Source organism: Apodemus sylvaticus, chromosome 19 (assembly GCF_947179515.1).
Source record: "Apodemus sylvaticus chromosome 19, mApoSyl1.1, whole genome shotgun sequence".
Lineage (NCBI taxonomy): Eukaryota > Metazoa > Chordata > Mammalia > Rodentia > Muridae > Apodemus > Apodemus sylvaticus.
The window spans coordinates 6,642,323-6,658,326 of NC_067490.1; the positions used below are offsets into that span (position 1 = coordinate 6,642,323).

General features: G+C 49.2%; 1 protein-coding gene across 2 annotated transcripts in view; it reads left to right on the forward strand.

Annotated features, from left to right (window-relative positions):
• Window positions 1-746: 746 nt before the first annotated feature.
• Tbc1d22b (TBC1 domain family member 22B) overlaps window positions 747-16,004 on the forward strand; it is a 56,281-nt gene continuing 41,023 nt past the window's right edge. The window contains exons 1-2 of one of the 2 annotated variants that reach the window (XM_052163588.1): window positions 747-967; window positions 15,719-15,775. In XM_052163588.1, the coding sequence (XP_052019548.1) occupies window positions 912-967; window positions 15,719-15,775 (113 nt within the window). In that variant the 5' untranslated portion in view covers window positions 747-911. The remainder of the gene's footprint in view (window positions 968-15,718; window positions 15,776-16,004) is intronic. The other variant, XM_052163587.1, reaches the window with a different exon arrangement.

Below are 16,004 nucleotides of genomic sequence, written 5' to 3' on the forward strand. Positions count from 1 at the left end.
AAAGGAGTTGAGGATATCGGGGTACATCCTTCATCTTCCTGATTGTTGCCATGGAGATGTCCAACGTCCTTAGAGAAAATGGTACTTGGAGTATAAAACAGTATTTCCTAAGCATGACTTCTCAGTATCTGGATCCTCACAACTAGAAAGAGTTAGACCCGAAGGAGGGATTACATCACAGGGTTCAGTTAGCGGAAGAAAGGGAGATTCTGATAAATCAACTGCTACTCATACAACAGTTAACCCGCACTGGGGTATGGCCGGAACTATCCTCTGAGAAACTGGGATCACAAGAGAACAAGGCGGGGGTAACCATTCTGGGCGCCATTGAAGTAGGGGACGTTCATAATGTATGGTCTACATTATTACATGAGGCCTTACTTGTAGGTTAAAGACTAATGTATATAAATGGTGTTATGGTTTCTCCTTCCTCCTCCCCTCCAAGAAAATCCCAAAACCTCAGTCCATCAAAGGCAACAGTCCCATCTCCTTCTCTTTTCTTTTCTTTTTCTTTCTTTTTTTTTTTTTTTACCTGGTTCTCTGCCTCCGGGTTGTAGGAACTTTCAGCCCCGCCTTCCTGCCCATCTAAGCCCCGCCTTCCTGCCCATCTAAGCCCCGCCTCCCAGACCCACCTGTGTGCCCAGCCCCTGACGTTGCCGCGGGGCTTCAGCGGCCCGCAGGATCCCGGATCCTCATTGGTCCATCCGCCCACCGGCCTGCCCAGTCCACCAATGGCAACGGCGCTGGGCGGGGGGGAGTGCCCACATCCAAGATGGCGCCCCCAGGAGCTGGGAGCGGGTGACCGGCGGCGGGGAAGCGGCCTGGGCTGGCCCTCAGATTGCGGGGTCCCGGGGGCCTGTCGCGGGGCGCCCCCGTGACCCACCGACCAGGCCTTCCCCCGGGCCGGAGAGATGGCCGCCGAGAACAGCAAGCAGTTCTGGAAGAGGAGCGCCAAGCTGCCGGGGAGGTGAGCCCAGGACGCTAAGGGGAGTGGGGATTGGACCCAAAGCCTTCCAGATCCTGCTCCTTGAATCCCTCCGTCTTGGGGCGCCCCCAGGCCAGAGGGCTGGGGTCGGGGTAGCCCAGGCTGGAGCAGCTGTCAATCAGAGGTGCCTGGCCAGCTTGGGTGTGGGGTGCAGACTGGGGTCTGGGGGCGGGGAGCCTCAGCTGGGAGGTGTCGGAGGACCCGGTGTGAGGGGCAGCGGAGTTGGGCGAGTTGCCATTGCCAGTCTGGCCTTGGAGGGCCACCTGCAGACCGCTTCCGACTTTGTACAGAACTCCTCCGGGGTCTCCAACAGCACGGGTGGCTGCTTGCATGAGGGTGGGTGGCCCCATGGCCTCGGTTCCCAGCCCATCATCACCTTCCTGTCTTCCCTTTGGACTCCTCAGGGCTTCTGATGGGAGAGCCTGGGGCAGGCCTGCAGGGGTGTGAGCCTGGAAGGAGAGGGGGAATCCTCAAGCCTGACCTTACTTTGTCTTGAGTTGGCTCTTTCTCGTTAGAAATTATCGCGGGGTGGCCGCAGGATGGGGATTGCTACTCCTTTCGGCATTTCCTAATTACTTGTGCAATCCCCGAGAAGTGATGATCTTTTAGTGCAAAGGCACTAGATTCTTTTATTCTTCAATTTTGTGGGAGAGCAGGCCTCCCAAGCAACTTATTTTCTTCTTAGTGTTCCTTTCTCTTCTTGGTGTGTGTTGAACAATTGTCTCTCAGTCAGTCTGCCTTTGGTTTACTGGTTCCGTTTGTTTTGGGTGGCGTCCTGAAATGTGAAAGCCCTATGTGTTTAAGCTTTCTGCCAGCCATAGGCTGCTCGGTGTTAGAATTTGCCTCATAGCCATTCCTTAGTGATTTGCCTGTTGTCTTTTTGTTCAGGTGTACCCCTTTGACCTGTGACCTCTCGCCCTCTTACCTTCCTCCTTTCTCTCCCTCTCTTCCTCTCCCCCTCTCTCCCTTTCTCTGTCTCCTCCTTCTCTTCCCCTCTCCTTCCCTCTCCTTCTCCCTCTCTCCTCACCATCTCTCTTCACACTTGAAGACACTCTGCCACTGGGCACAGCCTCAGCCCCACCCCCTTCAAGCAAAAGAGGAAGGAGAGTCAGTCTCGGCTGTGTAACTTTTCTGAGCTGTCATTAGACACGTGGAGAAAGTTGAGGGACCAGAAAGAAAGTTGAGGGACCAGGTTTTAGCAACGCGTATTAATATCGTACCAGGGAAGGCAAAGGTAGCTCTGGATTGAAGGGCTGCGGGGTTCCGGTGTTCACACGCTGAGCAGCCACACTGTGTTTTTAGATAAGCTCCGCTTCCTGTCACTGATTTTTTTCCTTCCTGCTTGAGTGAGCTCTCCAGCTGATCTCACTGTTCTTCTCAGCGAGTGTGCTGTGGAGGGATCATTACAGTTTGATATCCTAAGATAACGATCAGTGGGAAAAAACGGTTACATCAGGAAGCAGGGGTGAGGACAATGGGAGATGGATGGTCTTTGTGCCTTTGGACTGCCAGATGTGGCGCATTAATGGCCTTTTGTTTTCTTTATTTCTTCTACTGGCCTATAGGAAGTCAACTTTTTATTAAAGATTTATTTATTTATTATATGTAAGTACACTGTAGCTGTCTTCAGTTGCACCAGAAGAGGGCGTCAGATCTCATTATGGATGGTTGTGAGCCACCACGTGGTTGATGGGATTTGAACTCAGGACTTTCAGAAGAGCAGTCAGTGCTCTTAACGGCTGAGCCGTCTATCCAACACAGAAGTCAACTTTTTAAAAGTACTACTTTAAATAATTATATTTATTTATTTATTTAATTGTGTGTGTGTGTGTGTGTGTGTGTGAGAGAGAGAGAGAGAGAGAGAGAGATGGTGCTCATGTAGAGGGCAGAGGACAGTTTACGGGGAGTCAGTTCTCTGCTTCCACCCTGTGAATCTCAGGGTTTGAACTCAGGTCATCAGGCTTAGTGGCAAGCACCATTATCTGCTGAGCCCTCTTGATGGCCCAAAAGCATTACTTTTGCTAGATAGGAAGAATCTTCAGTTTCCTCAACTCTCTGGCTTCCTTCTTCATTTTGAAACACAGAGCCACGGAGGCAAGAATTCCGGAGTCCAGGTCCTCATAACTTATCATTATTATTACCCTTGTCGACGGCGTCATCATTGTCATTCTGATTATTGTACCTGTAGGATTCACAATCTATCTAAGCTTCAGTTCCCTGTAAAGTGGGGAATAATTATCTGAAGGCTAACAGAAATGCCCTGTTTGTAAAGAACCCAGGACAGTGTTTATTCAGCACTGTACTTGCTCCATAAATGGTCATTATTAATTGTCCTCTTGTTATTAGAGCAAGCAAACATTACCAGGCCGTGTCTCAGCTCCCCAGGACTGGTTATCTGTCTCTTTTTTTTATTGAGGCGTAAAAATGTTGCCATGATCCGTAAACCATGATGCCTACCTTGCCTGGTGAGGGAAGTATTGTCCCCTGTACATTCTTGGCAGAGAGCCCCCGAGCTCAGGGCTGTGGGGAAAAGCTGCTGTTTGTTTCCATAGAAGGTGTTTTGGTTTCAGAACAGAACTTTTACGTCTGAAAGTTGAGTCCGGGAAAGTTTTCTTGTGAATTTGCCGGTGAATGAGCCTGTGCCCAGGTTCTCAGAGGTGTAGAAAAAGAAAGCTATTTTTCTCTTCTTTGCAGTTTGAAAGGTGAGAAAAAGTCCAAGTTGTATCCGATTGCTTTCAGATTCTTTGATCACGATGGAACATAGAAATTTTGTTAGAATAGCCTAAGTAAACAAACAAACAAACAAAAACACCAAAACCCCCAAACCAAAAAACCAAAATGGTGGAGAGACAACTTAGCTGTTATGAGCACTGGCTGCTCTTCCAGAGGTCCTGAGTTCAAGTCCCGGCAGTCGGCAGTTCACAACCTTCTATAATGGATCTGATGCCCTCTTCTGGCATGCAGGTGTACATGCAGAGAGAGCACTCATCTACATAAAAATACATGAATAAATAAATCTTTAAAAGAAAAAAAAAAACCCAAAGCATTCTTTAAATTTTGTTTGTTTGTTTTGAGACAAAGTCTCACTATATAGCCCTAGCTGTCCAGGAACTCAACTACATAGACCAAGGCTGGCCTTGAACTCACAGAGGTCATCCGCTTTCCTATGCCTCCAGAGTACTGGGATTAAAGGCATGCATCAACACTGCCCTTCAGTTTACTTTTTGGGATGGGGTTTCACTAAGTTCCCTTAGCTTGCCTAGAACTCACTGTGTAGACCAGGCTGGTCTCAGACTCAGAGAGATCCACCTGCTTCTGCCTCCTAAGGGCTGGGAACAAAGGTGTGCCCCACCAGACCAGCATATTTTTAAGTGTTCAAGTGACTTGCCTGCATGTATGTATAGCGCTTGAACACCCCGTGTTGGTGGCAGAGGGCATAAAAGTGATTATGACTCCCTGGAACAGGAATTATGAATGGTGTGAGCTGTCATGTAGGTTCTGGGAACCAAACTTTTGGGTACTCGTCTGGAGGGATAGGTGCTCTTAACTGTGGAATTGCCATTCCCTCTCCACCAAATTTTTGTTTGCCTGCATGTATGTAAGTGGATTGTGTGTGTCAGGGCCTGTAGAAGTCAGAAGAGGACAGTAGGTCCCTTGGAACTGAAGTTGCAGGTGACCGAGAGCCACCATGCGGCTGCTGAGAACTGAACTCAGGTCCTCTGCGAGAACAGCCAGTGCTCTGACCACTGAGCCATCTCTCCTGCCTCTGATTTCAAGACATTTCTGAAAAATATTTATTTTTAGACAGCGTCTTATGATATGCTCTGGTTGGCCTGGGATTCCCTGTGTAGACCAGGATGGTCTTAAATTCACTGAGAGCCAAAAAGGTGGAGCACACCTTTAATCCCAGCCCTCAGGAGGCAGAGGCAGAGGCAGAGGCAGGGGCAGAAGGGCAGAGGCAGAGGCAAACAGATTTCTGTGAGTTGGATGCCAGCCTTGTCTACAGATTGAGTTTTAGGACAGCCAGGGCTACACAGAGAAACCCTGTCTTTAAAAACAAAAACAAACAAACAAACAAAATGCACAGAGCCATCTGTGTGAGTTCCAGGACAGCCAGAGCTATACAGAGAAACCCTGACTTGCAAAACAAAACAAAAAAACATAAAACAACTATAATATCACCGAGATCCATCTGCCTCTGCCTCTGGACGCTGGGATTAAAGGGCTCTGCCAGCACACCCAGCCTAGGTCACTGTACTGATGTGTAGGCAGATAGGACAGCTCATATCATTGTTACAAAATGGACCTCTGTACATAATGCAGGCTCAGGAACCTAATTGTCGGGGTTAAAATCCCACGTCTGGAGAGATGGCTCAGTGGTTAAGAGCACTGACTGCTCTTCCAGAGGTCCTGAGTTCAGTTCCCAGTAACCACATGGTGGCTCACAACCATCTGTATAGGATCTAATGCGCTCTTCTGGTGTGTGTCTGAAAACAGCTACAGTGTACTTATAAATACAATAAATAAATTAAATAAATAAATCTTTAAAAAAAGATCCCAGGTCTGACACTAACTAGGTGACCTATCTCCAAACAAACAAACAAACAAACAAGCACACAAAAACTAAAAAGAGGGTCAGGGGGTGTAGCTCAGTGGTAGAGCAGTTGTCTGAGACCTTGAGGTCAAGTCAGTTCCAACACCAGGAAAACCCATTTTAGCCAACCTGAGAAAGCGGGTGACTTGGTCCTGTGTCTTCAGTGGCTCCAGGACATTCACACCCCCACCGCTTTTATCCACTTAGTGTCAGGAAGGTGGCTAGACAGTGGGACAAATACCTTTCTCAGCTTTGTCATACACAGCCAGACCTTGCAGCACTACCCCCTCCCACCTACCCCCACCCCCATCCTCAGTTCTTCGAGGACTGGTGTGGGAGGGAGGCAAGCTAGGTGGTCCCTGTATTCACAGTGAGCCAGGCAGTGAGGGCTGGGGGGGGGGGGCAGGTGAGTTCAGATCCTTGAGACTTTGCAGATTATTGGCTCTGGGGCGGAGGGAGGGGGGTCACGCCCAAGGACTGATCTGTAGAGAAGCAGCCAAGTAAGAGGCTAGTGGGCAGAGGCACCTGCCACCAAGCCCGAAGACCCGAGTTCAGTCCCCAGGACCTGCATGGTGGAAGGAGAGAAGTGACTTCCATGTGTATGATAGATGGACGTGCAGTACACACACACACACACACACACACAGAGTAATAAAAAAAATAAGCCAAGTTCTTCGGCAGAATGCTGAGCTCCGCCATACTTGATTTCCTTACATTTGGAGCAAGAGGCTTGGACTGAGTGGGCCTCGAGGTCTGGACCGCTTGTTAGTGAGCGTCACCTTTCCAACTCAGCAGGCATGCTCGGCTCTCAGGAGCAGACGCGAGGGCCACATAGAAGGTGGGCTCTTGTGAGCTGATCTTTCGAAGTAGCAAATTGCTGCCGGGTGAGCAGCCGAGGGTGGCAAAACTGCCTAACACTAGAACTCTGGCCTACGACCCCTGTGGATAAGAAAAGTGAGGGCAGATAGGAAGGCGACTTTCCCGGGCCACAGTGCTGAAGTGGGGACTCCTCGCCCCAGTGCCCTGCCTCTCGGCGCTTCTGCAGTCCACGTAGTGTGGGCACGTGTCGTGAAGGGCACAGGAGAGACCATGACAGTGCCAGCTGCTCACTTCCCCCCACCCTTGTTTCTGGACCCGCTGCTAGGCCTTCTCTTGTTTTTAAGCAAAAAGCTTGTTAGCAATTTTTCCTGAGATGTTATTTCTTTTTATTTTCTGTGTATGGGGGTTTTGCCCGTACAAACATCTGTGCGGCCCGTGCATGCAGTGTCTTAGAGGCCAGATGAGGTCATTGAATTCTTTGGATCTGGAGTTACAGACAGTTGTGAGCCTCTGGGTGCTGGGATTGCAGTCCTGGTCCTCTGGAAGAACAACTTGTGCTCTTATGAGCAGAGCCATCTCTCCAGCCCCCGAATGCTTGCTTTTAAAGTCGAGGAGGGCTGGGGATGTGGCTGGGGCTGGGACTCAGTCGGCAGAGTCCTTGGGTTCAGTTCCTAGTGCCGCCTAAGGCCAAGTGGAACGTTGGTGGTGTGTGCTTGTAATCACAACACTGGGAGGGTAAGGTTGGACAGTCGGAAGTTCAGGCATAGCCTCAGCTACATGTGGAATTGGAGGTGACCCTGTGCTACATAAGTATCAAACAAAACAAAATAAAACTCAAGGGAGTCATGATTAGTCAAGTTGAGGTTGTTAGTATTGAAGGAAGCTGAGGTGCTGGCCCCACCGTCTAGTCTTAGAATTTGTGCGGTGGAGGCCGGAGCGGAGTTGGAGAATGGCGGTCCCTGAGGCACATGGTCACCTTTTAACTAAGGTCTCCCTGCCATGTGGTGGCCTTCCATAGCTTTTAGGAATCTGATAGTAGACCAGTGCAGCGGCCAGTGTTTGCCTTGGAAATGTTTTTTTGCTGATAAAGTCAGTGACTATAGAAGGCACTGAATTACTGCAGAAAAGGCCAGCCTCGGGGGCTAGAAGGCTCCACCACAGAGCACCAGTGTGAGCCGAGTCCCGTTGCCAACGTTCTTGGCATTTAACACGGGCCGTTCTATTCCGCTGTTTGCTCAGCCTCCGTGTCTGCCGGGCCTTTCCCACCACGGCTGTCCCAGTGTTGCTACCGGGTAAGAAACCTCTGGCAACACATTCAGATGGTTTGTCTTCTCCAATGTGGCCGAGGCGAGCCCCTTGGTTGCAGGCTGTCTCCTCAGAGCGTGTGTGGTGTGCTGTGGGTAGCAGCACGTCAGGTTGCAGCTTTCAGGTGTACCAGAGAGGGGTCGAAAGCAGGTGGAGTTCTGACGTCACCCACTCGGGCTGGTGAGTGCCGGCCTGCCACGAGGGCACCTTTTAGAAGATGAAAGTCTGCTCAGCTGCGCTCCCCCCGCTGAAGAGAACACACGGCTGGCCTGCCGGCTTTCCGGTTTTTCCACTAAGCATATGTCATGTTTGTGATCAGATATATGATCAGATAAAGCAGACGTGGAGCTGGTCGGAAACTTGGGGCCCAGTGAAAACAGCCAGCTGTGGAGGGAGCCTGCTGGGCTGGGCCCGGAGCTCAGGGACGGTGCGCTTACCCCTGCAGCCAAAGCCCTAGATCTCCCCAGCGTCACAAGACCGAGAAGAGAGCGAGGGGGGAGGAGGAGAAAGAGGAAGAAGAGGAGGAGGAAGAGGAGGAGGTGGAGGAGGGAGAGGAAAAGAGGAGGGGGAAGAGGAGGAGGAGGAGGAGGAGTAGAGAACACAGACATTGATTAGGCTGGTGAGTGTGCTCGGCAGGTAAGAGACTGGCTTCCACAGACCCGGCCACCTGGATTCCCTCCCCAGAACCCACGGTGGAAGGAGTGACTCCTGAAAGTTGTCCTCTGACCTCCACCCATATGGGATGTTGTCACATTTAGGAACAGTGCACAAGAGTAACAAAGAGAAGAAAAGAAACTAGTGAAGCCTAGCGTTGGACAGAAGGGTCCCTGGAGCTCAGGGCGCAGCCAGCCGCTGGGGAAGGACAGACATCAGGGTCTCTGTAAACTGCGGAGGTGTGAGAGCAGGCCCATCCCCGTGGGTGTGCACTATCTTTTCCTTGCACGTTCCTTTCTTTGAAAGTGGCAGTGAATGCTTACACACTCCAGTTAGGGAAGAGCCTCATAGTGTAGTCTAGGCTGGCTTGGTGTGCTCTATGTAGCTGAGGCTAGCCTCGGTCTGCTAAGTTCTAGAATCGCACATCCCATCCCACCCCATTCCAGCCACTCATGGGGCAAATGTCTATTCTAAGGTGGCGTGGTGACCAGCTCGTCCCAGCACCAAGTGTGCGGGTCTCACACACTGGTTGGCCCAGGCTCATAGGTGAATTATTTAAAGTTTTTTGAATTATTTTGTGTGTATGTCTGGGACAGAAAAGATTGCCGGGTCTTCTAGAAGTGGAGTTTGAGCTCCCATGTGGGTGCTTGGATTCGAACCCTTCTCTTCTGGAAGAGCAGCCAGCGCCCCTGACCACTGAGCCACTCCAGGCCCCTGCTAGGTGAACCGGTCAGTAGATGGCGCCTTTGCTCTCCTGCTCTGTGGTCAGGCCCCTGTGATAGTCTTGGTTTCTTTTATAACTTCCCACCTGTCTTCACTGAGGCTCTGATTTATTATACTAAGTGTCCCTGGTTCAGATACATCATAGTCTAGTTCAAGAACACGCTAACAAATTCGATTTAGGCTCTGATGCCTCTGCGGCCGCGGCCAGTCATTTATCAGAGCCTTTCTGGCTGTGCCAGCATGGCAGCCAGAGCCTTTGAAAAGTAGTCTCCCGGGAGCGGAAAGGCCTCCTCCTTGGTGGTTGATGGCCTCTGGCCCTTAGGTCTTTATGATTCCGTAGGCCTTTTCTCAGAGAAGATTTGAAGATCTTACTTTCTTACTAGTCAGCTAACCTAACTGGCCTGGTGGGATCCTTCTGCCTTGTAGCATGTAAGAGAGGGCTTTAGACCTGAGAGTCCAAAGATTGAACCTGGGAGGTTCTGAAAATGTTCCAATGCAGGCCGTGGCCCCTGGGTCGCCATGTTGTATTTTAACTTTTGTCTTGGTGTCAGTTCCTTCTCCCTCTCTCCGTGAGCCAGACTCTCCCTGTACTCCGATACCTCTTGGATTTTTCCTGTAGGAAACGATAGGAACACATCTCATAGCCTTTTGGGGTTATCGCTTCTAGCGGTCTGTGGAACAAGTCAGTAATCTTCCAGAGAGGTTAGGGAGTCAACCTTCTTAGAGCAGAAAAGGTCCAGGGTGTCCAGAACTCAGACTGCACGGGAGGAGATTCCCTCTGAGCTCCAGAAGAATAAGTGTCGATGCTTTGTTTGAAAATGTCATAATGATATCTAAAATCTTATACGTTACTCTAAAAAATAAAAATGACAGCCTGTGGAAATGATTGACTGGCTTAGATTCTTTTGGGGAACCATCTTAAGGATTTCCTCTGTCATAAGAATCAAAAATGGGGGTTGGAGATATGGCTCAGCAGTTAAGAGCACCTACTGCTCTTCCGGAGGTCCTGAGTTCAAATCCCAGCAACCCCATGGTGGCTCACAACCCTCTTTAATGAGATCAGATGCCCTCTTCTGTTGTGTCTGAAGACAGCTACAGTGTACTTACATATGATAAATAAATCATTAAAAAAAAAGAATCAAAAATGGTGGGTGAGATTGGGGCCTGGAGAGATGGTTCAGTGGTTAAGAGCGCCAACTGCTCTTCCAGAGGTCCTGAGTTCAATTCCCAGCAACCACATGGTGGCTCACTACCATCAGTAATGAGATCTGATGCCCTCTTCTGACCTCTGAGGGCATTCGTGCATTTGGTGCATATGTGTTCACATGTGTGCGCGCGTGCGCGCACACACACACACACCCCACTACCACCACCACCACCACCACCAACAACCCATTCTGTTTTCTAAACATTGGGTGAGGATTAAACTGTAAACATAGGTGGGAGGAAGCAAGGCTGGTTCTCTTGACCATGTGTGCTGTGTTCTCTCTCTCTCTCTCGTGTGTGTGTGTGTGTGTGTGTGTGTGTGTGTGTGTGTATTCACTCCACCAGCCGCTCCCCACCACCAGGAGCTGTGCTAAGCTTCCCAGCCCTTTCAGATTGTGTGGTTTGTATCATATGAAGGTGCTGCTGATCAGAGAGGGACTCGTTTGCAGGGGAGCAAGTGCTCCTTAGAGGCTGGTCCCACTCTGCAGCCTCTCCACCAAAGCTCTGTTCGTGGTGCCCCCCCCCAAATATAAGATGCAAAAGTAAAAACCTTTCAATTTTAGTTCTTTTGCAAAATATACGGAGCCATGCTTAAAGTTCTGCATCTACGATGCTACGTCTGGAGTCAACTAAAACCCAAATGGCTGGTACACCTGTGAGATACCTGCTTCCCTTCCTCCCTCCCTTCCTCCCTCCCTCCCTCCTTCTTTTTTTTCCATATTGAATTTCTCTGTGTAACCCTGGCTGGCCTGGAACTCACTCTCTAGACCAAGCTGGTCTTGAACCAAAACAATCCACCTGCCTCTGCCTCCTGCCTCCTGTGTGCTGGGGTTAAAGGTGTGTACCACCATCACCTGGCTGATTTTTGTCTTAATCTTTTGAAAATGGAAGAACCACTTCTTTTTTAAAAACGTATTCTTCTCCCATACAAAACATCCCTACTGTAGCCTCTCCTCCCTCCACTCTTTCCACTCCCCCCACCCCCCACCCGGTCTCCCAAGATCCACTGCTCCTGCATTTCCCTTCAGAGAAGACCAGGCCTCCCAGTGATGTTAACCGAACACAAGTGCAGTAACAAGACACAACAGGACTGGGCACAGACCCTCACATCAAGGCTGGATGAGGTTAACCCAATAGGAGAAAAAGGGTCTCAAGAGCAGACAAAATGAGTCGGGGACACCCCTCTCCCACAAACATCCCAAGCTAACAATCACAGCGTGTATGCAGATGACCTAGCAGAGAGCCATGTAGGTTCTGTGATTGTCACCTCAGTCTCTGTGGGCCCCTGTGAGCCCTGCTTAGTTGACTCTGTGGGCTGTGGTGTCCTTGATCCCTCTAGATCCCACAATCCTTCTGCTCCCACAATCCTTCCCTCTCACAATCCTTCCGCTCCCACAATCCTTCCTTCCCTTCTTCCGAAGGGTTCCCTGAGCTCCAGCTAATGTTTGGGCATGAGTGTTAGCATCTGCTCCCCTCAGTTGCTGGAGGGAGCCTCTCCAGTGGCCCAGGCACTGATTTATGATGATAGCAGAATATTTCAATGACTTTTTTGGGGGTGTCCATCATGTGTGGTTCCACCTTGGGTCTCTCGGCCATCCAGGCAGTGCCCTGTACAGGCTCCCTCTGGTGGCTCTGGCCTCATGTTGGCTACTCTCACAAGCTCTGAGCCACCGCTGCCCTAGCACATCTTGCTGGCAGGACAGGTTGAAGGTTTTATGGCTGGGTTGGGGTCCCAGCCTTACCACTGGGGAGCCTCGCCAGGGAACTGACAATGACCAACCAGTTCAGGATCCGTCACCCCATTACTAGGAGTCCTCACTAGGTTCATCCTCATAGGTTCCTGGAAGTTTCTATGTCACCCCTAAATGCCCCTCTGTCCCAGGCGTCTCTCCCTGTGTCCTCACCCTCCATCTCTCCCTCCCCCACCTGATCCTTCCTATTCTCGCCCCAATCCACCATAACATCTATTGTAGTTCTCCTTGGACCTGTCCTTGTTTCTTAGCCTCTGGCTCAGGGGACTATAGTGTGATTATCCTTAACAGCTAATATCCACTGATAAGTGAGTACAGACATAGTTGTCTTTCTGGGTCAGGGGTGCCTCACCCAGGATGATTTTTTTTTTTTTTTAGTTTCATCTCTTTTACCTGCCTTTCTTCCTTTCCTCCTTTCTTCCTTCCTTTCTTTCTTCCTTCCTTCCTTCCTTCCTTCCTTCCTTCCTTCCTTCCTTCCTTCCTTCCTTCCTTCCTTCTTTTCTTTCTTTCTTTCTTTCTTTCTTTCTTTCTTTCTCTCTCTCTCTCTCTCTCTCTCTCTCTCTCTCTCTCTCTCTCCCTCCTTCCCTCCCTCCCTTCCTCCCTTCCTCCCTCCCTCCCTTCCTTTTTTTTCTAAAGAATTACTTATTTTTTTTTAATATATGTGAGTACACTGTAATTGCCCTCAAACACACCAGAGGAGGCCATAGGATCCCATTACAGATGATTGTGAGCCACCATGTGGCTGCTGGGATTTGAACTCAGGACCTCTGGAAGAGCAGTCAGTGCTCTTAACTGCTGAGCCATCTCTCCAGCCCTTACCTTCATTTCTTGATGCCATTTTTTTCCTAACAGTTGCATAATAGTCCATTATATAAATATTCCACTTTTTAAAATCTATCTTTCGGTTGATGGGCATCTGGGTTATTTTCAGTTTTTGACCATTATGAATAAAGCTGCTGTGAACGTAGTTCAACAAGTGTCCTGTGGTAAGATGGAGCGTCTTCTGGGTACATGTCCAAGAGTGGTATCGCTGGGTCTTGAGGTAGATCTGTTCAGTTTTCTGAGGGACTGGCCTGTTGATTTCCACAGTGGCTCTGCAAGTCTGCAGTCCCACCAGCCATGGAGGAGTGTTTCCCTTGCTCCACACCCTGGCCAGCATCTGCTGTCACTCATGTTATTGATCTTAGTCCTTATGACAGGCAGAATCTCAAAGTAGTTTTGATTTACGTTTCCCTGATGGCCAAGGATGCTGAACCTTTCAAGTGTTTCTCAGCCTCTTGAGATTCCTCTGCTGAGAATTAAGGAAGACGTCTGTCTTTCCAATCTAGATCTGTGAGGTGGGAGACCCACCTCTCCTCTGGGCCGTACTTTCTGCCGGCAGTGTATATAAAGGACACGGAAGCTTGCTCTCTCTGCCTGCCTGCTCCTGCTCTCTCTGGCAAGTCCGTTCCTGCACTGGCATGGAGAAGAGCCTGCTTCTCTGTGATCCTGGTGCACACTGAAGACCAGCTGAGACGTCTGGTCTCTCAGACCGAAAAAACTACTGGATTCTTGGACCTGCCATTGGTAGACAGCTATTGTGGACTAGCTGGACCACAGTTTATGGGGCATTCTAATAAATCCCTTTCTTAGGGAATATATGTAGATTAACTCTCTAAGTTCTGTTGCTCTAGCGCACACTGGCTAATACAACACCTATGCAGTTTAGTTGGCATTTATTTCATGTCCGTGGGGACAGAACAGTCTCTTTCCTTTAGGATGCATGTAATTTACTTAACTAGCTCCTGGCTAGTAGAAATCTTTTTTCTTCTTTTTAGTTCAGGTCATTTATATTTATTGGAATAATTTGGTCTCTGTTTTCTTTCTTTTTTTTTTTTTTAAATAATCTTTCCCTAGGCTGTGGTGGCGCACACCTTTAATCCGAGCACTCAGAAGGCAGAGGCAGGTGGATCTCTGAGTCTGAGGACAGCCAGGGCTACACAGAGAAACCCTGTCTCAAAAAACAAAAATAACTAACAAATAAATAAATAGTAAAAAATTTTGCAATATGGACTAAACTGTGCCTCCATTGTATGTAATCTGATAATTTGGAAATTTTATTATTCTAGTGATTGTAACTCTTTTTTGATTATAATTATTTATTGTATATATGTGGGTCTGTGCATGTCATGATACATATGTAGATATTAGAGGACAAGTTAGAGGAGTTGGCTATGTCCTTTCATCTTGTAGGGTCTTCAGACTTGTTGCAAGTGCCTTTACCCACTGAATCCTTTTGACAGCCTCAGATGGATTTGATTGTGACATATTACATACACCACAGAATGTGCAATGGCTTGATGGGAGTAAAATTGAACGTCCACGTTCATTTCCCAGAAGCCTCTGTGCCTTGTTTGTTCCCACCCCTTCCCCATCACAGAGAGCCACGTCCTTTCTGCTATCCTTTTCTTGTTTTTAGACAGGCTCTCAGTATGTGGCCTAGTCTGGCCTTGAACTCACTATGGAAGAACAGGCTGGGCTCAAATTCATAAAGATCTACCTGCCTCTGGCTCCCAAATACTGGGACACTAGACAGAAAGATACAATGTTCTCTCTGTTACTTAGACAGGATTCATATTGTTACTCACAGGCCCATTCTCTAGGGTCTCTGCTGTGAAACCTTACAGTTTGTTTCACTAGTTCTCAGAGAGGGACATTGAGAGGCTTCTGCTTTGAGATTCGTAAGAACCGTCATGATTTGAATAGTTTTAGTCCTGATACACATGTATTTTTCTTAAGGTAGGTATTTGGGGGAGAAGGGGCAAGAGAGATGATGTTTCAGCAGTTTCCAGCACCTACAGGACAGTTCACAACTGTCTGTGAATGAAACTCCAGAGGATCCAGTGACCATTTTCTGGCTGTCCTGGGCGCCAGACACATAAGTGGTGCATAGACTTAGATGCAGGCAAACACCTATGTCCAGGAAAGAAGACCAGGCCGTCCTCAAACTCACAGAGACCCATCTGCCTCTGCCTCCCGAGTGCTAGGATTAAAGGTTTGCACTGTCATACCTGACCAACAGTTTTATTTTTAAAGATAGGTATTTGGGAGTGACTATACTGGGCCTTAGGTTCTATACATCTCTCATTCCTCCTGGAGATGGCCACATGGTTTTGTTTTTGTTTTATTTTTATTTATTTTTTTGATAGCAGAATTGATTTCATAAGAAGGGAGGATTTTAGCATAGATTTAAGCAGATCTTACTAGACCTTGCTTGTGTCAGCTTCTTCAGCTGGAGACAGGGTGCTCTCAGGAGGTGCTTCTCCCTCCCACCTTCCTGAGGCGGGGTCTCTCTCCTGCCATGATGCCTGTCCCTGGCTAGCTGGACTGCGACCTTCCACTCACCGAGCTGGAATGGTTGTCGCACGTGAACAGCAAGCACCTCTACCGTCCGAGGCATCTCGCTGGCTTCACGTTGCTGTCCACAAAGACAAGGCTGAAGGCTGGTCAGGAGTGCTGAGTCACTGGAACTGCCCCAGGGAAAACACCCGTCCTCCAGGGCTCTCTTGAAGGGTGGGCTACTGCCTTTGGAATGATCGGGCGCCATCCCTGGAACAGTGGCCGGCTCCAAGTCCCGTAGCTCCCTGTCACATTAGGCTCGTACATTTGGCTTCCTCACTGACCCGTGTCTCCTGCTTTCAGCATTCAGCCCGTGTATGGAGCCCAGCACCCTCCTCTGGATCCTCAGCTCACGAAAAAGTAAGTCAAGAAGACCTCTTTGCACGTCGCATCTCCTCCCATCACCCACCCACCTCCTCTAGTGCAGGGTGACTGTCTCCTCCCTGGCCCTTCTAGCTGCTTCTCTGCCCTGGGTGAATCTTCTCACTGTGTAGACCAGGCTGGCTTCAAGCTCACAGAGACCTCCCCCCCTCTGCCTCCCGTGTGCTGGAATTTTAAAGGCACATATCACTATGCCTGTCCGAAGGGT